Genomic DNA, 27,192 nt, shown 5'->3' with positions numbered 1-27,192 from the left:
GATGATCGGAGGAGACTGATCGATTGATGGTGTTTCATCCACTCCTGATTGCAGGCTCGACTTGACCCTAGGGGTCTTTGCTAGAGGTGAGGGGCTGGAGGAAACGTGTGGTGCACCACGGAGTATGGTTATTAAGAGGAATCTGTCACCTATCATCATTTGCACTTGCACTTTTTTCATCTATTTTTTGCACAAATTGTTTTATTTAGACTCACTTTGTTCATGTTGGAACTGTATTACATTAATTGGATCGACTTGTGGCTATTTTTATAGCGTTTTTGCACTTTATGCGATTTTTGTTATTGCATGCAACTTTTTTTTATTTCATGCGATTTTTTTTAAAATTTTTTCTAAATTTGTGATTTTTTTCATCTTGATGCACTTTTAGACTATTTTTGGATTTATTCACCTTCATTTGAATTGTTTATTTATTTATTTGATGTCATATTTCATGAATTTTCACTGTTATTTATCCGATGTCACTTCTTATGAATTTAATGGATGTTTAGTCACTTTATTTATGTGATTTTGCTCTTTACGCATATGCACTTTACTTGAAGAATCGGATTATATTTATTTTGTCACATTTATGCACTTTGAGTTAGTGCCACATATCTCTATTAACTTAACTAAATGGTAGGAGCCACCTGCTTCCTAGCAACTAAGGACACTAGGTGACAGGAGCCATGTGCATCCTAGCAACTAAGGATGCTAGGTGGTAGCAGCTCTAAGTATAAAATTGATGCGCTTTAAATAAATAGTGCACAATATGCTGCTGCGACTAAGCTTAAATCCAGGAATAAAAAATGCATACATGTGAATAAAATAGATAAATAATTATGGTGCTAATACATGTGTTAAAATTGCCAAAATAAATCTTCAAATTGGTGATGTGACGGTGAATATAAATAAAATAATAATGACACTCTGAGTACAATGTCCAGATAGAGATAAATAGTGGGGGAAAGTAAAAATAATTAAACAGTTCCTTCCCTTAATCCAGATTGATTGACTCACTGGGTTAGATCGTTTGTATCAGGATATTTAGTTTTTCTTACATCCCACTTTAGCCATAATACTGCTGATGATTCGGCTCTCAGGATAAAGGTTTTATGCAAAGCAAGCAAAGAAAAAATAGATCATTGTGCAGTGAACTTACTAGATAGTGCACAAGCAAAACAGGGACAAGAGATACACTCACAAACTCCCGGTCTATTAGAAGCATTTAAATATGCAGATTGCAGTCAGCCACTGTGGACGAGGTTTCCCATAGAGAAACAGATGCTGTTAACCTTCAGGTGTATTGCAGCACTGAACGTCCTTGAAAAAGTCACGTGTCAGTGATGCAACGCATGGGAGAAGCTTAGGACGTTCAGTGCTGCAATACACCTGAAGGTTAACAGCAGCTGTTTCTCTATGGGAAACCTCGTCCACAGCGGCTGAAAAAATTACAACTTCAAAAAACTTGCCATGCCTCTTACTAAATACCCTGGACTGTCTACTTTCCAAAAAAGGAGTGATTTGGGGGATATTTATACTGTCCTGGCATTTTTGGGCTTCAGAAATTGAAATAAGCCGTCAGTAAATCAGGATTGATTTGGATTCTATAACTTTCCTACATTCTAAATAATATACACTGATTTGGGTTATTTTCACCAAAGAAATGTAAGAGAATACATTTTGCCATAAATTTATGAAGAAAGATTAATTATTTGCAAAATCGTATAACAGAAACAAAGAAAAATACATTTTTATTTAAACAATTTCAGGCTTTTTTCATTTATTTAGCAAGTAATAAAAAATCCAGTGGTGATTAAATAGCACCAAAAGAAATCTCTATTTGTGGGGGGGAAATGCTGAAAATTTCATATGGGTACAGTGTAGCATGACCGCACAATTGTCATTCAATGTGTGACAGCGCTGAAAGCTGAAACTTGGCCTGGGCAGGAAGAGGGTGAAAGTGCCCGATATTAAATTAGTTATGGAGCTGGCTTTGCATACAGAGCCTCAGTCATGGTGGAAGAGAAATGCACCTTCACCAAGCTGTTATCACAAGGTTGTAACAATACAATTGTCTACAATGTCTTTGTGTGATGTAGCAGTACCCTTCACTGGAAACACCTGACCTCCCTTGGAAGGGGCACCCCAATACTTTTGGCTATAGAGGTGGGTGTGATGCTCAGAAGTTCCTATGCTCTTACCTCTTGGCCATACAATCTATATATAAATCTTAAATATGGCGGGGTTCTCTATACCAAGCTTTAAACACAAAATGTGAAAAGCAATTGGAGAAGCTTTGCAAATGGCCAGGATCATCATAAGGTTCCAATATGAGTTTTTGTTAATGGAACGTCAAGAACAACTTTTTATGAAATGTTTATTTTGTATAGAGTGGAGAGAGGTTTTATTCGCTGTCACATTGTATTTGCTGTCTGTGCCAAACTGATAATGATCACTTACTTTGTCTCAGGCCTCCACCACAGTAAAGGGGAAATGGCTCCAGTGGAGACAAAGAAAGAGACATAAATCGGACTGAAGTTCTAACCATCCCCCACTCAATCCAAAATTGGAAGGTTCTACTTTAACGCATATGAGCAAGTGAATTACAAAGTGTATTTCCTGGATGACAATTTATCAGCCCCTAAAATCAGTTCATTGCCAAAAGGAGATGGTTAGTCAGATACAAGTTACTCAACACACATTGGAGACTTTTCATTTAAAGATGAAAAATTGGCAGAGCAGAAGAGCTATCACAACCAGGGATGAAAACATCCGGCTCCCTAGAAAAGACATAAAAATAAATTAAATAATTACTAAACAATAACAAACTGATTCAGAGAAAAGATCCTTAATTAATGGATAGAATGATCTTGACCCTAATGTGAGACCTTCATATAGTACAAAATACTCTGCTCCTAACCATCTCTCTACCTTACTGATTATATCTGCAGCACCTTCCTAGCATAGGATGTTATGGAAAATGCAGTTATTGGCTCCCTCTGTAATCAAGGGAGAGGTAATTATTTGGCCTAGTCTGCTCACGGTGGGAGTTTGAGTTCTTCCCCCTGCCTCTGGATGAAGCTTACAGAGCTTAGGGTGAAAGATTCAAAACAACCAGCCTATATTAGGTTCCAGCCAATTCCTGGACAGGATTGTCCAGAAGGGGGGCTGGAATGGTGATAAATGGTGATAAATAGTCTGAGACACAGGTGAGCAGGGTTCATTCTCCCCAAGAGGGTTCCAGAGGCAGAGCGGAAGATGCCCTCGGGCATCTCCTGGAGTGGACAGCTGCTTTAGAGGCTTCAGCAGAGACAGGGCTAAGGGCATTGGAGAAGCTGATTGCAGAACCTCACGCCAAGGGATCTGGTCTGGTCTTACTCACTGGACTGAGTCTGGAGGAAGGTGGAAGTTGGCATCTGTCCTGGGGTCTTGTGTGTAATGACCTTAAGCTAAGCCCTGTGACTGTGTAGTGTTCTGAAATTGCACTGGGTACCAGCAGTTATGCATCAGCACAAGGTAACAAGATGCCAAAAAGAGTTCCCCCATGGTCTTCAGCTGTGAATCCTTAAACTGTTTAACACCCACTATTACTCAAGAAAATGATTGTCCTCTGGTCACTAAGTGCTGAGTGTTTTGAAGCATCCCATACCCTGATCTACACTCCTATTAAAGTTCCTAAAGCAATAAACCTAAAAAAAGGCAACTCCTAGACTAATTAATTTGAGCTGGAGTGTTTGGACTGGTGCTTGGTTGACTGGCAGCCTCTGTGCTGTTGTGGAAAATCCAGTTATTATCGGCAGCTCCTTTTGGGAGTGCTGTTACACATCCAACAATGAGATATCACAGCTTCCAACATGACCCTCCATAAGATAGAAAATACTCTTCTCCTGTCCTTCTCTCTATATTCCTGATTACACTCACCACTGGAATATCATAACCTCCAACATGACCCTCCATAAGATAGAAAAAATTCTTCTCCTGTATTTCTCTATACCTTCCTCATTACACTCACCACTGGACTATCATAACCTCCAACATGACCCTCCATGAGATAGGAAATAATATGATCCTGACCTTCTGTCTACATTTCTGATTACAATGTTGGAACATATCTACAACATGACCATCCCAAAGGTAGAAAATAGTCTGTTCCCAACTTTCTCTCTACCTTTCGGATTACACTCATAACTGGGATATCACACCCTCCAACATAACCTTCCATGAGACAGAAAATACTGTTCTGACCTCCTCTATACCTTTCTGAATACACTCATCTCCGGGTAACACACCCTTTAATACGATCCTTTGCAAGGTAGAAAATACTTTACTTCTGACCTTCTCCCTACTTTTTTGTCTACTGCTCCACTGCATTATCATATCCTCCAACATGACCCTCTACAAGGTCGACAATATTCTGCTTTTGACCTTCTCTCTACCTTTCTCATAACACTTACCTCCAGGATATCACAGCCCAACATGACCCTGCATAAAGTAGAAAATACTCTGCTCTGGACTATCTCTCTACCATTCTGATTACACTTACTACTCTACTTCTGACCTTCTCCCCTACTTTTATGATACTGCTCCACTGGGATATCACACCCTCCAACGTAACTCTTCCTAAGGTAGAACATACTTGGTTCTGACCTTCTCCCTACCTTTCTGAGAACATCCACCACTGGGATATTAGACCCTCCAACAGGACCCTACCTGAGGTAGAAAATACTTAGGAACTAGGAATAATAGGGGATGTTCTCTTGGATGTTTTGGGTCTCCTATTATATAAGAAATACATATAAGATAATTCTATCTTTCTTGTGATATCATACATATTAATATCCTTGATTAATTTCGGAGAGGGTTTTATGCTTACCTCTGCTGGGCACACATATACTGGATTTTCCCCCTGTAAAAATAATGACCAGAAATGTCACATCACAACAAGAACACAGAAGCTCCCAACAGGGAATATGACCAGCACGGTGAGCAATATCATTAATTACTGGTCAGAAATACTTTTTTTTTTTATTACTCTTCATAAAGGTGATAATCGTTACACAGGAATGACAACAGGACATTCGACAATTCTTTTACGTTTTTCATGAAGTATGGCTGTGCCTGTACTAGAGTTAAAAAATAATTTCCCAGCAGGTACCCCTATATTTTTAATCAAGTGACTTGGTGTATGGGATTGGTTCCTTACCTAACACATACAAAGGTCATTATTATTAATTTCTTGATGGAGCCCAAAGCTTCATCCAACATGACTTTTACTTTTCCACAGTGCAGCCAGGAAACAAAAAGTGATAGGGGTAAAAGGTTATTCTCCAACTATTGATTGGGCATGGATTTATTGAATGTTTTAAATGGAAGACTAATATCTCAGCTTTTGATGGAGAGTTAGTTTAACTCCATTGTTTTTTTTTTTTTAAATCTAATGAATCTCTCCTAAAATTATCAACTCAAAAAATAAAGCAAAGTCAGGTAGTAAATATATATAACTTAAGTGTGGAATTTTCATTTTTTTGTAATCACCTTCTGTTAGCGTAGTTTTCTAATGAAGTATTGAAGTATTTCAATTTATGACAGATTCAATTTTTTTTTCAACTCCATTTTGTTTTGTTTTTTTTTTATCTGGTAAATTTCTCCTAAAATTAACACATCAAAAATAAAGCAATTTCAGATAATAAATATAATTTGGTGTGCAATTTTCTTTTTTTTTGTTTATTTTTTTTTTTATTTACCTAATGTAAGACTAATTTTCTAATGAAACATTGAAGTATTTCAATTCATGATGGATGAAATGAAACATTGAAGTATTGCAATTTATGACAGATGAGTTTTTTAAACGCCATTTGTTTTTATTTGGTAAATTTCTCCTAAAATTATCAACTCAAAAATAAAACATATTCAGATAATAAATATAATTTAGGTGTGCAATTGTAAACTTTTTAATATACCTAATGTAAGCCTAATTTCTAATTAAAACATTGAAGTATCTCAATTCATGATGGATGAAGTATATTAACTCCATTTGTTGTTTTTTTTTTTTTCATCTGATAAATTTCTGTTAAAATGATCAACTCACAAACAAGACAAATTCAGGTAATAAATCTAATTCAGCCATGGCATTTCCTTTTTTTTTTAAATGTATCTACTGTAAGCTTATTTTTTTATGAAACAATTAAGTATCTTTCAACCCTTTTTAATCACCATCTGAAATGGTTCTTGGTCCTGCTGTAATCAAGACTCACAGTTATCACCAAACTGAAGCTCATGGTATTTTAAGGAACAATAACCCATCTAATAATTTTTTGTGTAGACATTTGCAGTCAAAATACTTGAAAATTTAATAACATATGTGCTTTTATTAGTTAAGTGTAACTGGACTTGTTCTGTATTGTTAGAACGTTAGAGTGTGCAGAAAGTTTGGATACAACATTGCATAAGGAGCTTTAGGTGTCCCTCAAAAAACTATAAAACTCTTTGGCAAAAAAAAGCCAATAATCCGCGATGCATCTCGTTGTCCATGTGTCAACTTTGTCAAGTGCACTGGTGATTTTTTTTATATACACAGTATCTTATGTATTTTGTATGTATACTGTATGTATTTTTATATATGTATTGATTTTGCCAAGGCATATGATTTTTTTTTAAGAGACACCTAAAGCTTTTCATGCATTGTTGTATCTATTATTGCAGTCAAGGGGATGTCCATAGTTTTGTGGAATTTGTTTACCCTCGAGGGCATTTGAAATTAGGAATTGGTTCTCCTGGAGAGCTATTTGCCTCCCTGAGTTCTGGTGAAGGAAGTTTCACTGCTCATCCAAGTGTCTTTCTCAATTTAACGGGTGTCAGGAACATAACCCAACTGTCAACAAGGTTCATGGATTGAAGTTGGAGGCAAAATGGACAATGCTCTGCTATGATGTCACATCCCTATTCTGACTGCAGAGGGGATCGAGACTGTATTAATATGGATGAGTATGACACTGGAAACCACCCTTGACAACTATACAGAACTGCAACCAAAGTATGGTCCTTGTTGGGATTTTGTCTTAAAGGCTAGCCAAACCCAAAAGAAAAACGTAATATATTGTAGCTTACTGGTTCTTGGATGGGTGACTACATTTGTTTTCTCTTTTGTAGGCCAAATACATTGTATGCAATTGCATAAAAATACCTGCTGTTCTTGCCGTGATCCCAGTGTCCTTGTCTCTTTTTGTGCAGTGAACTAAAATCTCAGACAATGTTCTCAGTGTTCCTAGCTATATTCTGTGAACTACATAACACTTCCACACTGTGTAATGGAGATGTGGAGCAATGTAAGTGTTTTTAGTCCAAACAAGTAATATTGTACAGTGTGAGTGTAAGATTCCCAGCACCAGAAAACCAGTGCGAGCTTATGCTAATATTCGTGTGCATGCACATTGTTCAAGTGCTAATACTTCTAGGCAAAGATGGACTATTCCTGTTCAACGTGCTCGCTTTTGTGAGCACACACGCACGCGCATATGCGCACGTGCACGTGCACATACAAATTAGCGTGCATACTTGGCGCCCAGCTGCCTATTTAAACTGGCCTGTCACCATGAGCAGTTGCTGAATGGTCTTCAGCTTGTACCTGTATTCTTGTGACCTGATCCATTGAACCTGCTTACCTGTATATGACCCGGCTTCCTCCTGGACTCCTCCTTCTCCTTTTGCTCCTGCATTAACCTTGTTCACCCGATCTCTTTGACCTAAGCCTATTTACTGGTCTTTGCCTAATGATTCTGTACTGCACTGCCTGGCTTTTACCGACCCTGGCCCACTTCCTGGACTTGCTATGCCTGCTGATTCGGTCCCTTGTTACCAGGCTTCCACTGGTCGCTGCCTGCATACTGGCTCTGCTACCATCTCCTGCTCTGGTGCCAAGCTGCTTCAGCATCCTGTTCCTAGGACTGCGACCCCCAGCTTCATCTATCTAAATGCGGACTTCACCAGCCAGCTACTCCGGCACTCATGCCACTCCATGCCCTCACTCTCTGTCTCTACCAAAAGTGTTGGGCAGGAGGTGCAAGAGAGGCCTCCACAACATTCCAGTTGTCACCAGGTATGTGATAGTGAACATTTGAATAATGCAGAAAGTTTGGAGTTTGAAAGGTAATTTCAACTTTTCATGAAAAATGAAAAGATGAACTAACTCCGAATATCCCGCCCCCCTCCGTTCCCAGTTGCACATAGCTGCCACAATATCCTGTTCTGCTATTGTAATGGTCCATACCGAAATACACAGCCCCTCAATGAGTTTAAATCATAATGCTCACAATGGTAAGCATCATGATCGAGCAATGGCAAGCTATGTGACCAATGAGAAGCACATCTGAAGTTTATTTTTCCAGCAAGGTGTTCCAAACAAAAAAAGCGCTTCTCATTGGTCAGCGCAGTTACATGGTCATGCTGCACTGGTAGCAAGGGTAATCATGGCCGCTAGGTGCATTGGGGTCCAGAGGATTTAGTTAACTTTTTCCTTTTTCATGAAAAAGTGAACTTACCCTGTAAGTTATACCCTTTATTGGCTAACTGAATTTACTAGATGCAAGCTTTCTGGATAACCTAGATCTAATGCAGTTGAAGACTGAAGAAAGGATCTAAGTGATCCCGAAAGATTGCTTTTTTCAGGGATTAGGAAGGATTCTTTTCCCACCACTGGAGCAAATTGGACCATAATTTATAAGGATTTTTCTTTCCTCTAGATCAGCCGTCACCGACCAGTGGTCTGTGGACCACTCATGGTTAATGAGAAAATTTTGGTGGTTCCCAGGGGTTCTGCCCAAAATCAACATTGTGGCAGATGTATACCACCCAAAGTTTCCAGTGTTGTTCTCAGTGTGCAGTGACAGTCAACACTGTCAGCGCACATTGATACTCGATGCCTCCTCTGTAGTTCCTCTTGTGAACTCAGAGGGAGGCACTGGGTGTTATCGCGTACCTGCAAGCAGAGCCTGAAATGATGAGAAAGGCCTCTCTTACTCCTCTGACTCAGGGCACCTGGTAACGCGAACAGAAATCGGAGGAGTGCAGAGTGGCACGAGTGCCTGTAAGTCTTGCAAGTAGCAGAGCGGGTTTTCACGCCAGGCAGGGGAGTCGTCAGTAGTCTTCAGAGAAGCAGGCAGGCCCATAGACAGCTGGTGGATGGCAGACTGAAGCTGGCGACAGTGGGCAGGTGAGGCATGCACTGGTAGCAGACTGTAGGACTGTAGGCAGCAGGATGTGTCAGGAAGCAGAGTCAGGTAAGCCGGGTCATACACTGGCAGGACGGATCAAGTACAGAGGAGACGGCAGGAGCATGGTCTGTGTACAAGCCAAGTCAAGAACCAATCAGTGGAAGAGAAGCCAAAGGAGCAGACAGAAGCTGAGGTCAAGGACAAGCCGGGGTCCATGCAGACGGAGTTCAGAAAGTGGTCAGGCAAGTCGGGTCAGCAATTGGGATCAGGATACAGAATCACAGGGTCACAGGAGGCTGAAAGACAAAGCAGCACTGAGCCAGAGCCCTGACATAGTTTCCAGCCAACACAGTTATACTGTGGCAGGTTGGCTCCCCTGGGCAAATCACCGTAGCTGTACGTTGGGCGCTTTAAGACCACTAGGGGGCACGTGCGCCCGCGGTGCGACGATGGAGCCACGATGTCCACCAGGCACCCGCGATCGCTCCTGAGAGAGGCAGAACGGGGATCTGTCAATGTAAACAGACAGATCTCCATTCTGTCAGGAGAGAGGTGACAGATCTGCTGTTCATACTAAGTATGAACAGCGATCGCTCTCCTCCTCCAGGCAGTCCCATCCCTCACAGTTAGAAACACTCCCTAGGACACACATTTAACCCCCTTGATTGTCGACTAGTGTTAACCGATTCCCTGCCAGTGACATTTATACAGGAATCAGTGGCTATTTTTATCGATCGCTGTATAAATGTCGATGGTCCCAAAAGAGTGTCAAAAGTATCCGATCTGTCCGCTGCAATGTCGCAGTCCCGCAAAAAATTGCAGATCACCACCATTACTAGTAAAAAAATAAATAAATAAATAAAAATGCCATAAATATAGCCCCTATTTTGCAGACGCTATAACTTTTGCACAAACCAAACCACCGATTTGTGGCTGAAGTGGTTAAATAGCCCATTTGGTGCCAACATGTGTCAGCTGTGTACGTGAGCACGCTAATGTGCACATGTATGCGCACTTGTGTGCCGATATGCATTCACGCATGCCCATAGGTTTAAGCCAAATGCCTACGAGTAGGAGTGGGAACATGAATTAGCCTATGAAGAGGCACAGAAGTCTGTCTAGAGGAACCATGTTGTCTAGTGGCATGCCCTTCCTGACAGTAGTGCAGAGAACGGAAGGTGAAGAAGGAGGAGACTTCCAATGGCAGCGCTGATCACAGATTATGGAAGGGAGCACGGAGCTTGAGCACATGATAAGTCTTTGTAAGACAGCAGTGTGATCCAGGGGGAGGGGGGGGCGGAGATCTGGAGCATTGTGTGTATAAGGCAGCAGTGTGATCCAGGGGGAGGGGGCAAAGAGCTGGAGCATTGTGTGTATAAGACAGCAGTGTGATCCAGGGGGAGGGGGCAGAGAGCTGGAGCATTGTGTGTATAAGGCAGCAGTGTGATCCAGGGGGAGGGGGGGGCAGAGAGCTGGAGCATTGTGTGTATATGGCAGCAGTGTGATCCAGGGGGAGGGGGGCGGAGAGCCAAAGTATTGTGTGTATAAGGCATGAAAAATTCATGTCAGTGATTTGAGGGATTCAAAATTTTGAGTTTAGTGGTCCCAAAGGTTGGTGACCACTGCTCTAGATCAGTTGCGGGTTTATAGTTTTGTATGTGCAGCTTTACAATTTATTTACTAATTTTCCTATTGGTTGATCTCAATAGATTTGTGTTTTTTTTTCAAGCTATGTAACTCAAATGTTTTTTTATCATCTTTAATTTAAATTGCCCATGCTTGGATCCTCCCCCTTTTTTTTCACATGGAAGCCATGCCAAACATGTACAGTTTACTAACCTTTGTTTAGGTAGTCACAGTTGTAGTAGTGACATCTTGTTTTTGTCGTTTTCAGGACAAATCTGTTTTTACCTTCCTGCTTTGTAAAGTTGGTCACTGTGAAAACCTCATCTACTGGTATCAGAATCTCCTCTTCTTCTGGAAAATAGGAATATTTTTTGATCTGAGCACCGAAGCAGCTGGTGAAGGTGAAGAACGTGCCATCTCCAAAGCCCTCCGCTACTTTCTGGTTGGTGGATGAAGAGGAAAACTGGCCAAACCTGACATTTCCCCCTTTATGTTCAAAATATATGTCTTTCATCCCTCTGTATACCGACCATGTTGACCGCCAACAGCTCGACCTGAGGAGCACTACAGCTCGTGTCATCAAGAAATGCAGAGAATGGTAATGGAATGTGTCCCTGCTGCTATAATTTCTCACTGCGCTGTTGAAATTCAAATAAAGGTGGCTGTTTTTGTTGGAATAAGCCATGATGGCAATGCCGTACTCATCCCGAAAGCCACTCGGTACACTCGGTTTCTTGGTTTTCCATTTCTTTTCAGCTGCATCCCAAGTGCTACGAAATTCTGGGTCAGCTTGTTTTTCTTCAGCAAGTAGTGAACTTATATTATTTTCCATCTCGCCTATGCAGCCTTCATACTGATCATCAAACGCCATGTCACTCATATTTAGGTCAACCTGCAGTGATCAGAAGAACTCTATTATGATCATACTACGGTCATACATGTACATGCAGAATTTTGGTCAGAATATTCAGAAGTCAGTTGACCAACCAGAATGTTTTTTGGACTATAGAAAGCAATCAAAGTACCCATGAAGAACCTCCACAAATACGAGAGACTATTCAAACTCCATTATGGCACATTAGTAGATGGCTTGGTAGGTTTACAGTGATGTTCTGGTTTCCATTTCTACCAGGAATGTTAACTGCATGGAATTTGTATGTTCTTCTTGTATCTCTGTGAGTTTTTCCCATGTTCTCAGCTTCCCTCCCATTACCCAATAACCTGATGACTAATTGGCTTCTGCTTTTACATATCAGTGTGGGAAATGTTTGCTTCCCATACAAGTCTATGGGGATGCAAGCAGGTCAATGCAGGTCTGAAGATTTCAGAAGCATCTTAAACTGATGCAATCAACACAAGTCTGAAGTCTGTCAGTGTCTCAGCACTGGCCTTTAGGCTGCCACCCTCCCTTATTAAAGGGAACAAACTGTGTTTGTACATACTTTGTTTCCCTACTTATGGTCTGAATTTAATAATACAGCTTTATCTTCTTTTTTTTTCTTTATAAGTCAGGTAAATCTGCAATAGTGCATACTATTAGTTTGTATTTTCAAATGCAGGAAGCAAATTGAGCCCTTTGCTCCTTTGTGCATTTTTCAGGCTCCTCTGTTGGTTGCTGAGCTCAGTTACTCAAGCTGAAATTTACACATTGGCTCCTCCCCTTCACTTCAGATGCCACTGTTCCTTGCTCAGTTACAATAGTTTTTAGCCTAACTGAACATTTACTTTAAATCAGCTAACTACATTCCAGGTGCACCAAAACAAGGTGGCTGAAGCCTTGCAGTTGGTTTTCTTTAGGGTAAAAAGCCTTTCCCCTTCCAGCATGCTGCAGAGAAGAACCCTTGCTTGCTATGTGGAAGCAGTGGTCTCTCTGTAGAAGTCTGTTACGCCTCCTGTTGGGTCAGAGCTAGAGCTCTCCAATCAGCAGAGAGCATTCCTTTTGCTGATTGCGGAACTATAGGTCTGGCTTAGCAGGTGGTGTGCCCAACCTCTGCAGAGAGGCCACTGCTTCCACAAAAAGAAAAGGAGTACATCTCTACAGTATGCTGGCAGGGGACAAGTTTCTCTACATATGCTGTGGCTGCTTTATAAAGAAAATGCACTGTAAGATGTTGAACACCTTTTGTTTGGTGTAACACCGTCTTAACTTTTGCTCCTATATAACAGCCAAACAGGCAGAGCTAGAAGGTCATTTATATCAGCTCTGAATTTACAATAAGGCTCGTGTAAAGATAATATATGATAAATATACCTTACATCGATTTGTATCAGAAAACAAACTGCTGAATCACAAACAAATATGGTAAATTACACTTTTTTAAGTATTTAATGATCTATTACTTCAGTATACGCTTGTGTCCGCTGAATCCCAAATACCAGCCAGAGAGTAAACAGTATACCCGCAGGGAATCTCATTCTGCAAAAATCTGCAGGAACAAAAAAAAAGAATAAGTTATATATTATTATTCAACATTAATGGTTGCACTTGTCTCCTTAATTTACAAGTAACAGTTCTGTAGATCAGGGGTCTCCAAACTACTGCCCGCAGGCCAACTCCAGCCCACTACAAAATGTTTTTTGTGGCTAGTGGTAGTGGCATCGGCAGGGGGGAGCTGACAGTGGCAGAAGCCCCGAGTGCGACCCCAAAAAGCCCCGGGTCTCGGGTGGGTACAGTTCTATTGTTAGCCCCGAGCGCCGCCGCCTGCCGCCGAGCGGGGATCGATCTGATCCCGAGCGCCGCCGAGTGCGGCCGAGTCACATAGCAGGTCCCGCCTTCTGGAGCCTGCAGTGTCTATGATGGACGTCCCACTGGTGCAATAGTGGGACCACGGGACGTGTGACGTCCATCATAGGCGCTGCAGGCTCCAGAAGGCGGAAATTACAATGCGGCCGCTGCGCCACATCGATCCTCGCTTGGGCGGGCGGCCGGCTCTCCTCCTCTTCTCTGGCTGTCTTGCACACCATGGCTGAGCTTCTGCAGGACAAGTGAAGTCTGTCTCCTGGTCAGGTAGGTCAGTGTGTGTATGTCAGGTAGGTAGGTCAGTGCAGGTCAGTGCATGTCTGGTAAATAGATCAGAGCATGTCAGGTAGGTAGGTCAGTGTATGTCAGGTAGGTAGGTCAGTGCATGTCAGGTAGGTAAGTCAGTGCATGTCAGGTAGGTCAGTGTATGTCAGGTAGGTAGGTCAGTGTATGTCAGGTAGGTAGGTCAGTGCATGTCAGGTAGGTCAGTGCATGTCAGGTAGGTAAGTCAGTGCATGTCAGGTAGGTCAGTGTATGTCAGGTAGGTAGGTCAGTGTATGTTAGGTAGGTCAGTGCATATCAAGTAGGTCAGTGTATGTCAGGTATGAAATAAAGAAAATAGGGAGGAACCAGTGTTTGAGTTTTTCCAGGGGTCTCTGCCACATCCCATATATAAGGAAGAAAGCCAAAAGAGAGTATATGCCCCAAGGGGGATATTATGGGCAGTACAACACCATGAAATAGTTATATGGTGCAAGAATAGAATACAGTAGTATTGTTTAAAAAGATTATCACAAAGTTTTTATTGTTTACAAAATGTGCAAAATATCTACAAACATAGAATCAATATAACATCAAAGAGATGGAGGAGACAACAATCAATTGTGATCTAACTGCTATAGTGCTGTAATAGATCATCCCAGTAGACCCAAGGGTCAGCTCACTGGAGTGAAAATAAAACAGCACAGGACACTCTACATGTTTCGGAATAACATAGAAAGACTCAGTTCTTCCTATAGTGTATGTTTCCTTCCTCCGGACTTTCAAAGAAGCAGTTTTGATGTGTTTAAAACATTTGTCTCTTCATTGTAAACATTGTACATAGACGTATTGAGAGATGGGCTCCCACAGCCTTGGGTCCAAGGGGTTAATTAGGTTTTTTAGTCACTGATACAAGCAGTAATTGTTATTGGAGAAGTAAGAAGAGAGATTTTGGGTACTATGCAGAGTTTGGCTTTGGCGTTGACCCCAAAAAAGACGGCAGGCCAGGGCTCACAAGAGCCACCACTGGTGGATGGACTTGGCATGTATCTTTGGTGGTTCGCTGTAATGACACGCACTGCAGGGAAAGCAGGCTCCTCTCAGCTATGTAGCAGAGGTGTATGTCAGGTAGGTAGGTCAGTGTATGTCAGGTAGGTAGGTCAGTTCATGTCAGGTAGGTCAGTGCATGTCAGGTACGTCAGTGCATGTCAGGTAGGTAGGTCAGTGCATGCATGTCAGGTAGGTCAGTGTACAGTGGGGCAGTGTAAAAGTATTTAATCAGCCCCCAATTGTGCAAGTTCTCCCACTTAAAAAGATGGGAGAGGCCTGTAATTGTCATCATAGGTTTACCTCAACTATGAGAGACAAAATGTGGAAACAAATCCAGACAATCACATTGTCTTATTTTTGAAAGAATTTATTTGCAAATTACGGTGAAAAATAAATATTTGGTCACCTACAAACAAGCAAGATTTCTGGCTCTCACAGACCTGTATCTTCTTCTTTAAGAGGCTCCTCTGTCCTCCACTCATTACCTGTATTAATGGCACCTGTTTGAACTTGTTATCAGTATAAAAGACACCTGTCCACAACCTCAAACAGTCACACTCCAAACTCCACTATGGTGAAGACCAAAGAGCTGTCGAAGGACACCAGAAACAAAATTGTAGACCTGCACTAGGCTGGGAAGACTGAATCTGCAATAGGCAAGCAGCTTGGTGTGAAGAAATCAACTGTGGGAGCAATAATTAGAAAATGGAAGACATACAAGACCACTGATAATCTCCCTCGATCTGGGGCTCCACGCAAGATCTCACCCCGTGGGGTCAAAATGAACACAAGAATGGTGAGCAAAAATCCCAGAACCACACGGGGCGATCTAGTGAATGACCTGCAGAGAGCTGGGACCAACGTAACAAAGGCTACCATCAGTAATACACTACGCCGCCAGGGACTCAGATCCTGCAGTGCCAGATGTATCCCCCTGCTTAAGCCAGTACATGTCCGGGCCTGTCTGAGGTTTGCTAGAGAGCATTTGGATGATCCAGAAGAGGATTGGGAGAATGTCATATGGTCAGATGAAACCAAAGTAGAACTGTTTGGTAGAAACACAACTCGTCGTGTTTGGAGGAGAGAGAATGCTGAGTTGCAACCAAAGAACACCATACCTACTGTGAAGCATGGGGGTGGCAACATCATGCTTTGGGGCTGTTTCTCTGCAAAGGGAACAGGACGACTGATCCATGTACATGAAAGAATGAATGGGGCCATGTATCGTGAGATTTTGAGTGCAAAGCTCCTCCCATCAGCAAGGGCATTGAAGATGAAACGTGGCTGGGTCTTTCAGCGTGACAATGATCCCAAGGAGTGGCTTCATAAGAAGCATTTCAACGTCCTGGAGTGGTCTAGCCAGTCTCCAGATCTCAGCCCCATAGAAAACCTTTGGAGGGAGTTGAAAGTCCGTGTCGCCCAGCGACAGCCCCAAAACATCACTGCTCTAGAGGAGATCTGCATGGAGGAATGGGCCAACATACCAGCAACCGTGTGTGACAACCTTGTGAAGACTTACAGAAAACGTTTGACCTCTGTCATTGCCAACAAAGGATATATAACAATTGAGATTGAGATGAACTTTTGATATTGACCAAATACTTATTTTCCACCATAATTTGCAAATAAATTCTTTCAAAAATCAGACAATGTGATTGTCTGGATTTGTTTCCACATTTTGTCTCTCATAGTTGAGGTATACCTATGATGACAATTACAGGCCTCTCTCATCTTTTTTAAGTGGGAGAACTTGCACAGTTGATGGCTGACTAAATACTTTTTTGCCCCACTGTATATCAGGTAGGTAGGTCAGTGTATGTGTCAGTTAGCGGGAGAGAAGGAAAAAAGGGGCGCACCAGCCATGTGCATTATCTTTTGTAAAAATATTTAATAAATAAAATGATAAAAGGAAATTACTCACAAGCGGTTGTAGAAAAAGGCACAATGTAAAAATACACCGACTAGCAGCATGGATGAGCGAAACCTTCCAAAGGTCGTGGAGGAACGCACAAGCATCACTACCCACTGATGCGTTTCGAAGGGACCGTCCCTTCTTCCTCAGAGCTAAGTAGTGAACGCTCCTTCAGCAGTCCCTCTATATATATGCCTAAAAGGCACTATCAGTGGATCAGAGAGGGTGCCCATGGCCCCTCCCCCCTAAAACGCCCCTCCCTCCCACACCCCCGACCACATGGGCGAAAAAGTAGACTAATAAATGACTAGAAATCAATACATTTATTAATTTATTGATTTCTAGTCAGTGTATGTGTCAGGTAGGTAGGTAGGTAGGGCAGTGTATGTGTCAGGTAGGTAGGGCAGTGTATGTGTCAGGTAGGTAGGCCAGTGTGTGTATGTCAGGGGGGTCAGGCAGCAAGTGAGCTTACCCCCCTGCCACACAACCACACAACCCCACTGCCCAGCCAAAAAACACTGTGCCACCCCCCCCCCATGCCAGCCTTGGACTTCAGCCGCTGGTCTTTTTGCCACCTAGCAACGCCCCTGGTCAGTAGTATTTCCTTAGATCACTGCACAGACTGAGGATTCAAATCGTGATCGGGTGCTTCTGGTGTGAAAGGAGGACTTCTGATGAGGACTTCTAATGTGAAGGGGGGACTTCTGATTTGAAGAGAGGGCTAATGGTGTGATTAAGGGCTTTTGATGTGAAGGGGGACTTCCGATGAGATGGGAGCTCCTGATGAAAAGGGGGGGACTTCTGATGAGATGTGGGCTTCTAATGAGAAGGGATAACTTTTGATTTGAAGAGAGGACTTATGGTAGGGTGGAGGGCTTCTGATGTGAAAGGGGGATTTATGATGAGATGGGGGATTCTGATTTAAGGAGAGGACTTATGGTGTGTTGGAGGGCTTCTGATGTGAAGGGGGGACTTCTGATAAGAAGGGGGGACTTCTGACGAGATGGGGAGCTTCTGAGGTAAAGGGGAGACATCTGATGAGATGGGGAGCTTCTAATGAGATAGGGGCTTCTGATGAGATGGGAAGCTTCTCATTTGAAGAGAGAACTTATGGTGTGATGGAGGGCTTCTGATGTGAAGGGGGGAATTCTGATGAGATGTGGGGCTTCTGAGGTGAAGTGGGGACTTCTGATGAGATGGGGAGCTTCTAATGAGACAGGGGCTTGTGGTGAGATGGGGAGCTTCTAATGAGACATGGGCTTCTGATGAGATGGGAAGCTTGTGATGTAATGGGGACTTCTGCTGAGATGGGGAGCTTCTGATGCTATTGGGCAGGGGGGGCTTCTGAAGTTATATCTTGGAGTGATTTATTCATTTCATAAAGCTCTTTTTTTGGGGCTTGCAAAACTTTGTAAAAAATATACAATGTGGTCCTAATACTAAGAAGTTTGGAGAACTCTGCTGTACATGTATGAAATGTGTTCTGGCCTATGAAATCCAAAATCATTTGCTGGGAGCTAACCAGCAAAAGGGGCCCCACTAACATTCTTGTGGAAAGCTGATGAGGGAAATATAGTTTTCTCATATTATGTTGTATTTTTATTTTCTATTAACATTTTTACTTTTTTTATTACTTGATTTTCTTTACTTAATTCTGTTCATGTGTAACTTATTTTTGGAATGACAATAAAATAACTGTACGCTTAAAAACCCCCAAAAAGCTCACCCCTAAAGTATATCCAAAACCATAAATTAAATATATTCCAGCCCCACTAGTCCTTTGATGTGGTGGCTGCATTAGTTTTCTTTTTTAAGACTTTTTTCCTTTACTTTTATCTGGTGAACTTGCCAGTAACACACTTCCTATCCTAGGGTGACAATGCTCACTCACTGTCCTGCATGGAAGAGCAGCATTGTCACACTAGGCTGCTTTTTTTTTACTTGGACTCCTGATGTAAGGACTCTGTAGGGACACTGAATATAAGGGGGCACAGGTTCTGTTTAATCATCCTAATCCAATGAGAGCCTATTACATACTGGTGTCCCCCGTTCACTCCTGTATTGTCTCTGCACTGCCTGTCAGACATTAGACATGTGTGGTTTGTTTCGTTCTGAATTAAAATTCAGGCACATTTTTAGTTATTACAATAGTAACTATATATATTTCCGAAGAAGATAAAATAGAAAATAAAGAAATAGAATAGAAAATACCGGAATAGAATAGAAAATAATAGAAAATAAAATAAAAGCGTATAATATAATAGAATAAAAGAGAACAGAATACAAAACAAAAGAATAGAAAAAAATTGAATAGAAAATAAAGGGATAGAAAATAAAAGAATAAAATAGAAAAGAATATAGAAACTAATATAGTAAAACAGAACAAAATAGAATAGAAAATAATAGAACAGAAAATAAAAGAATATAATATAATAGCGTAAAACAGAACAGAATACAAAATAAAAGAATAGAAAAAAATAGAACCGAAAAAAAAGGGATAGAGTAGAAAATAAAAGAATAGAATAGAAAGGAATATGGAAAATAATATAGTAAAACAGAACAAAATAGAATGGAAAATAATAGAACAGACAATAAAAGAATATAATTTAATAGAGTAAAACAGAACAGAATACAAAATAAAAGAATAGAAAAAAATAGAATAGAAAAAAAGGGATAGAATAGAAAATAAAAGAATAGAATAGAAAGAAATATAGAAAATAATATAGAAAAACAGAACAAAATAGAATAGAAAATAATAGAACAGAAAATAAAAGAATATAATTTAATAGAGTAAAGCAGAACAGAAAAGAAAATAAAAGAATAAAAAAAATAGAATAAAAAAAGGGATAGAATAGAAAATAAAAGAATAGAAGAGAAAATAATATAGAAATGAATATAGTAAAACAGAACAAATTAAAATAGAAAATAAAAGCACAGAATAAAATAGAATAGAAAAAAAGGAATAGAATTAAATACAAAATACAATAGAATAGAATAAAATAGACAGAATATAACCATCTTCTGAAATTCGAATTTCAAATAAAATAAATTCGAATAGAATAAAAAAGAATATAATAGAATAGAAAAAAAAGAATAGCATAGAAAAAATTAATAGGATAAAATAGAATATAACCTTCTTCCGAAATTCGAATTTTGAATAGAATAAATTCAAAACTAAATGGAATAGAAAAGAATGGAATAAAAAAAAACAATAGAATAGAATAGAAAGAATATAACCATTTCCCAAAATTCGAATAGAATGAATTAGAATAGAATAGAAAATAAAAGAATAGAATAGACTAGAATAGAAAAGAATAGAATAGAAAAAACAATAGAAGAGAAAGAATAGAACTATCTTCTAAAATTCAAATTTCCAATAGAATAGAATAAACAATATAAAAGAATAAAAAGAATTTAATAATATAACTGTTTTCTGAAATTCGAATAGAATAAATTTGAATTTCGAATAGAATAAATTAAAATTTGAATAGAATAAAAAAGAATAGAATATAATAGAAAAGAATAGAACAGAAAATAAAATAATAGAATAGAATAGAAAAAAGAAAATAGAATAGAATGGAATCAGTGGCGGAATTACCGGGGTCGCAACAGTCGCACTTGCGACGGGGCCCGCCGGCATTCCGCCACTGTGGGGGGGCCCAGCGGGGTTGCTATTTACGGCTCTGAGCGGAGATCGTTTCGGTCCTCTCTGGCAGGGGATAAGGGAGGACACACAGGCACAGCTGATCTTACGGCTCCCCCTTCTCCCCCCTCCTCCCTCCTGTGTGCTCCGCGGGCAGTCAAGTGTGAAGCTAAGGAGCTCACATTTCCTGCGGAACACACAGGAGGGAGGAGGGGGGAGAAGGGGGAGCCGTAAGATCAGCTGTGCCTGTGTGTCCTCCCTTATCCCCTGCCAGAGAGCAGGGCCGTCTTTAACGTGGGGCAAACAGGGCATCTACCCCGGGCCTTGTCTTTGCTGCCCTGTTTGCCCCAAACTGTCTGCAAATTGTGGCCCCGATGATGGCACCGCAGAGTGCACCGGGGACACGGGCAGCAGAGCTGTATGAGCGAGCAGAGAGGGGTGGGGCCAGGAGCTCCACTGACACGCTGCTGTGCCCTATGCAGCCTGTGTATTTGGGAGGGAGCAGCCGTAGTAGGAGCTGAGAGCCGCACCCCCCTGTATTCCCCAGCCAGCAGAGAGGGGCGGGGCCAGGAGCTCCACTGAAGCTCTGACCCCGCCCCATGCAGTCTGTGTACTCAGGAAGGAGCGGCTATAGAAGGAGATTTGAGTGGGAGTCCCAGACCTCTAAATGTGTATGAAGAGCCCAGCTGGCCAGGTATGTCCTTCCCCCATAGACTGCCTGAATGCTAAACCCTGAGCTGTTGTACAACTGCAAAGCTGTGCATTTCTGAAAGTTCTCTGACCGTCTCTTGTAGTATGTCCGCTGTCTCCTTTAGTATGTCCACCGTCTCCTTTAGTATGTCCGCCGTCTCCTTTAGTATGTCCGCCGTCTCCTGTAGTATGTCCGCCGTCTCCTGTAGTATGTCCGCCGTCTCCTGTAGTAAGTCTGCCATCTCCTTTAATATATCCGCCGTCTCCTGTAGTATGTTCGCCGTCTCCTGTAGTATGTCCGCCGTCTCCTGTAGTAAGTCTGCCATCTCCTTTAATATGTCCGCCGTCTCCTGTAGTATGTCCGCCGTCTCCTGTAGTAAGTCTGCCATCTCCTTTAATATGTCCGCCGTCTCCTGTAGTATGTCCGCCGTCTCCTGTAGTATATCGCCATCTCTGACCATCTGCTGTAGTATGTCTGCAGTCTCTGACTGTCTCCTCCTCAGTGAGTGGCAATGATGTGCTGTAACCACTAGCAACCATTCAGTAAGTCCGCCGTCTCCTGTAGTATGTCCGCTGTCTCCTTTAGTATGTCCGCCGTCTCCTTTAGTATGTCCGCCGTCTCCTTTAGTATGTCCGCCGTCTCCTGTAGTATGTCCGCCGTCTCCTGTAGTATGTCCGCCGTCTCCTGTAGTAAGTCTGCCATCTCCTTTAATATGTCCGCCATCTCCTGTAGTATGTCCGCCGTCTCCTGTAGTATGTCCGCCGTCTCCTGTAGTAAGTCTGCCATCTCCTTTAATATGTCCGCCGTCTCCTGTAGTATGTCCGCCGTCTCCTGTAGTAAGTCTGCCATCTCCTTTAATATGTCCGCCGTCTCCTGTAGTATGTCCGCCATCTCCTGTAGTATATCCGCCATCTCTGACCATCTGCTGTAGTATGTCTGCAGTCTCTGACTGTCTCCTCCTCAGTGAGTGGCAATGATGTGCTGTAACCACTAGCAACCATTCAGTAAGTCCGCCGTCTCCTGTAGTATGTCTGCCGTCTCCTGTAGTAAGTCCGCCATCTCCAGTAGTATGTCCGCTGTCTCCTGTAGTAAGTCCGCCGTCTCCTGTAGTATGTCTGCAGTCTGACCGTCTCCTGTACTATCTCTGCTGTCTCTGACCATCTCCTGTAGTATGTCTGCAGTCTCTGACCATCTCCTGTAGTATGTGTATTAATGTGCTGCTTTTCTTGCTCAATTGTTTGGGATTGCTCAGTGAGTGGTAATGATGTGCAATAACCTGTAGCAACCAATCAGTGAACAATAGTGATTTGCTGTAATCTCTAGCAACCAGTTAGCAGTAATGATGTGCTGTGACCTTCTTTGAACCAATCAACAAGCAGAAATTATGTGTTGTAACCTCTAGCAACCAGTCAGTGAGCGGTAATGATAGGCTGTGACCTCTGGCAACCAATTGCAATCACTGGGTGATCTGCTGCAGTAAACTGATTTTGAGTCTACCTGCTATTTTTTTTGTATGCCTCAGAATGGAGGGCCCAAGAAAATGTTTGCCCGGTCCAATCAATATTAAAGATGGCCCTGCCAGAGAGGACGGACGGGCAAATAGAACGTTAATGCCGGTGTCTCTGTGCTACTGTTCCATGACAGACACCGATCTCCGCTCAGAGCCGTGCTGTCCTGAGAAGGCAGACGGCACTGATGGAAATTAATAGCATTCACTGAAGAGCACTGATAGAAGGCACTGATGAGCACTAATAGGAGGCACTGATGGGCACTGATGAGCACTGATAGAATGCACTGATGGGCACTGATAGAAGGCACTGATGAGCACTGATAGAATGCACTGATGGGCACTGATAGAATGCACTGATGGGCACTGATAGAAGGCACTGATAAAAGGCACTGATAGAAGGCACTGATAGGAGGCACTAATGGTCAATGATAGAAGGCACTGATGGACACTGATAGAAGGCACTAATGGGCACTGATAGGAGGCATTTATGGGCACTGATAGGAGGCACTGATGGGCACTGATAGGAGGCACTAATGTGCACTGATAGGCTGCACTGATAGGTGGTACTGATGGGCACTGAGAAACACTGATAGGCAGAACTCAGGCAGTATTGATGGGCTTTGATGGGCAGAATTGAAGAGTACTGATAGGTGGCACTGATGGACGCTGTTAGGTGGCATTGATGAGCACTGATAGGCAGCATTGATGGGCACTGATAGATGGCACTGATGGTTGAGGCACTGATTATCAGTGTAAACAATTTACTGTCATCCTTGATAGTTAACGGCAGTCCTTTTCTAATACAGACACAGCGTGTGAGGAAAGGGCTGCGGATAACCGGCAAGTCTGTTTACATGTGATCAGCTGATCACATGGTAAAAGGCCGCTGTGATTGTGCTGGATGTACGTCCCAGGATTCATGCGGGAAGCACGGTTTTGGGAGGATGTCCATGGACACCCCCCCAAAATTGGAAGCCTGGGGCTCGGATGGAAGGGGGGCCCAACATGGTTTCTTGCACCGGGGCCCTGAAGGTTCTAGTTACGCCTCTGAATGGAATAGAAAGTTAGTAAGCCGCTCCAATTGCTATTACAAGAGAGCCAACCACTGTCTCTAAAAACCAATACTGGGGTGATACCCGCAGCAGGTACATCACTGAACGGGAAGTGGTTAAAGCCCAACTCCGTTTTCTTTCCTATGCAGTGGGGCTGTGCCCGCACTGCATGTGTTAACTGATCATTTTGTCTAAGGGTGAAAACAGAGCCTATACTCACCCGATCCTTCGATCCTCTGAAGAATGGCGCTCTCTCGCGTCCAGCTGTGGACTGTTCCGGATGTCTTCACATCCAGAGCTGGTCTATGGGCATGATGACATCAGTAACATTCCACCCCACCAGACCGCGGGGGCGGGACAGGAGCTACAGGGACCAGCTTTGCCCTGGTAGGATCGGAGGATTAAGTGAGTATATTTTGGCTCTCCAATCCCCTAGACTAGGTGTGTCAAACACAATTTTATTGCGGGCCGCATTAACATTATGGTTGTCCTCCAGGGGCAGGTTGTATCTGTAAGACTAGGTGTCCAGAGCACCCCCCTTACATCAGATATCAAGAGCCCCCGGGCTTGCGGGCCTTGTGTTTGACACATGTGCCCTAGACAAAAACGAGCAGTTAACCCGGTCATAGCCCCACTGCATGGGATAAAACAAAAATTGCCCGAAGTTCAGTTTGAAGTTGTTCTGTAGTCCTGTCTTAGGGTGACAACTCCTCAATAGGTACAGTGCGGTGAGTGGGCGTTGTCAACCTAGGACAGGAATTGTGAAAATAAAAGGAAAAAAAGCCTGAAAAAGACAACTAAAGCAGCCATCACATCTAAGGACTGGTAAGCTTCAATATATTAATTTTTTTGGCTTTGGATTTAGATACATATCCAAAAATATACTTGACCCAAATGAGGAGGACCAATATCTCAGAATTCTGATATATTATCTGAGAAACATTATACCTTTTTGTTCACTTGCTTTCACTTCCATTAAACTAAAACCCTAGCATTTTCTTTTTTTCAAAAAAAAAAATGGATAACTTGAAGAAGAGGTTAGAATTGTATTGCTGATTTTGAAATTTCCACCGAAGACTAATGATACAAACCAAAAAATGCATATCTGATGTGAACGTACTGTTACAGTCTGCATGGAGGAGAATACAATCACTGACACAATGCTCATTACTTACCTTGAACTGGTCTGTACCTTGTCTGGTTGCCCCTGGTCACTATGAGGCAATATTTATGCTAGGCTTGTCCCTTTCATGGACATGATTCTCATCTCTGAATAAACAGTGACCTCTGTTTTCTCTGGTGGCCTCTTCCCTTTCTACAAAATGCTAAACTAATCCCATTTAGGGACACAATTCTCATCACTTACCTAGAGGAGACATGGTGATCTGCATCTTCTCTGGTGGCCTCTGGTCACTTTGTTGGGATATTTATGCTAGGCTTGTCCCTTTCATGAATTCAATTCTCATCAGTTACCAGGAGGAGACACGGTGATCTTTATATTCTATGGTGGCCTCTGATCCCTTTTAGACCAAGTGCTAAGCTTGTCCCATTTATGGACACAATCTCATCACTTACCTGGTGGAAGCACAGTGATCTGTATCTTCTCTGGTGGCCTCTGGTCACTTTCCTGAGATATTTATGCTAAACTTATCCCATTCATAGACAAGATTCTCATCACTGACCCGGAGGAGACACAATCATCTGTATCTTCCCTCGTGTCCCCGATCCCCATTCTACAAAGTGCTAAGCTTGTTCCATTCATTGACACAATTCTCATCACTTACTTAGAGGAAGCCCGGTGAGCTACATCTACTCTGGTGGCCTCTGGTCACTCTGCTGCAATATTTATGATAAATGTATCTCTTTCATAGACGTGATTCTCATCACTTACCTGGAGGAGACATTGTGATCTGTATCTTCTCTGGTGGCCTCTGGTCTCTTTTCTGCAATATTTATACTAGGCTTGTCCCTTTCATGGAAACATTTCTCATCACTTACCTAAAGGAGACAATGGGATCTGTATCTTCTCTGGTGGCCTCTGGTCACTTTGTTGAGATATTTATGCTAGGCTTGTTCCTTTCATGATTTTAGTTCTCATCACCTACCAGGAGGAGACACAGTGATCTGTATCTTCTATGGTGGCCTCTGATCCCTTTTCTACAGAATGCTAAGATTGTCCTATTTATGGACACAATTTTCATAAGCGTTGTGATCTGTATCTTCTCTGGTGGTCTCTGGTCACTTTGCTGCAATATTTATGCTTAAACTTATCCCTTTCATAAACAAGATTCTCATCACTGACCTGGAGGAGACACAATCATCTGCAGCTTCTCTTGTGTCCCCTGATCCCCGTTCTACAAAGTGCTGAGCTTGTCATGGACACAATTCTCATCACTTACCTGGAGGAAGCATTGGAGAGCTACATCCTGCGATCCCCTTGGGACACCGAGAACCGGGAACTGTGTGTGTAAGCACACAGTTTCCGGTTCTCTGAGGGGAGAACTGACAGATCGTTTGTATGAACAGCGATCTGTTATCTTCCCTGCACAGTCCCATCCCCCTCCATTTAGAACACACACTAGGACACACTTAACCCCTTCACTGCCCCCTAGTGTTAACCCCTTCACTGCCAGTGACATTTTTACAGTAATCAATGCATTTTTAATCGCACTGATCGCTGTATTAATGCCAATGGTCCCAAAAATGTGTCAAAATTGTCCGACGTGTCCGCCATAATGTCGCAGTCATGATTAAAATCGCAGATTCCCGCCATTACTAGTAAAAAAAAAAAATAATAATAAAAATGCTATAAATCTATCCCCTATTTTGTAGGCGCTATAACTTTTGCGCAAACCAATCAATATACGCTTATTGTGATTTTTTTTTTTACCAAAAACATGTAGAATACATATCATCCTAAACTGAGAAAAAAATTAGATTTTTTATATATTTTTGGGGGATATTTATTATAGCGAAAAGTAAAAAATAATGCGTTTTTTCAAAATTGACGCTCTTTTTTTGTTTATAGCGCAAAAAATAAAAACCCCAGAGGTGATCAAATACCACCAAAAGAAAGCTCTATTTGTGGGAAAAACAGAACATCAATTTTGTTTGGGAGCAATGTCGCAGGACCGCATAATTGTCAGTTAAAGTGACGCAGTGCCGAATCGCAAAAAACGCTCTGGTCAGGAAGGGGGTAAAATCTTCTGGGGCTGAAGCAGTTAAATAGATAGAAAGATGAAAAAAATGACTGAAGTTCCACTTGAAACTTATCCCTTTCATAGACGTGATTCTCATCACTTACCTGGAGGAGACGCGGTGATCTGTATCTTCTCTGGTTTCATAGACGTGATCCGTATCTTTTCTGGTTTCATAGACGTGATCCGTATCTTCTCTGGTGGACTCTGGTCCTTTTGCTGGGATATTTATAGTAATCTTGTTCCGTTCATGGACACGATTCTCACAGCTAAGATTAAGGAAGCGCTGTGATCTGTATCT

At 42.1% G+C, this 27,192-nt stretch overlaps 1 protein-coding gene across 1 annotated transcript; it reads right to left on the bottom strand.

Moving 5' to 3' along the window:
* Positions 1 to 1,686: 1,686 nt before the first annotated feature.
* On the bottom strand, positions 1,687 to 27,192 carry LOC141126645 (ecto-ADP-ribosyltransferase 5-like). Its single transcript, XM_073612573.1, has 5 exons — positions 26,999 to 27,192; positions 13,176 to 13,261; positions 11,049 to 11,727; positions 4,874 to 4,906; positions 1,687 to 2,780 (listed from the first exon to the last, which is right to left on the bottom strand). The coding sequence occupies exons 1-5, from the start codon at positions 27,066 to 27,068 to the stop codon at positions 2,713 to 2,715; spliced, it is 936 nt and encodes a 311-aa protein (XP_073468674.1). The 5' UTR covers positions 27,069 to 27,192; the 3' UTR covers positions 1,687 to 2,712.

The sequence above is a fragment of the Aquarana catesbeiana genome, linkage group LG02, assembly GCF_042186555.1.
Source record: "Aquarana catesbeiana isolate 2022-GZ linkage group LG02, ASM4218655v1, whole genome shotgun sequence".
Lineage (NCBI taxonomy): Eukaryota > Metazoa > Chordata > Amphibia > Anura > Ranidae > Aquarana > Aquarana catesbeiana.
Note: the sequence above shows the minus strand (reverse complement) of the source record. Positions and strands in the feature narration are given on the sequence as shown.

Excerpts from the sequence above, each read along its gene's own strand:
- LOC141126645 (XM_073612573.1), bottom strand. The coding sequence starts at position 27,068 with ATGAAACCAGAAAAGATACGGATCACGTCTATGAAACCAGAGAAGATA. Across the intron at positions 11,728-13,175 it reads GGACACAAGCGTATACTGAA|GTTGACCTAAATATGAGTGA; the intron begins GTAATAGATCAT and ends TGATCACTGCAG. Across the intron at positions 2,781-4,873 it reads TATATGTGTGCCCAGCAGAG|GGAGCCGGATGTTTTCATCC; the intron begins GTAAGCATAAAA and ends TGTCTTTTCTAG.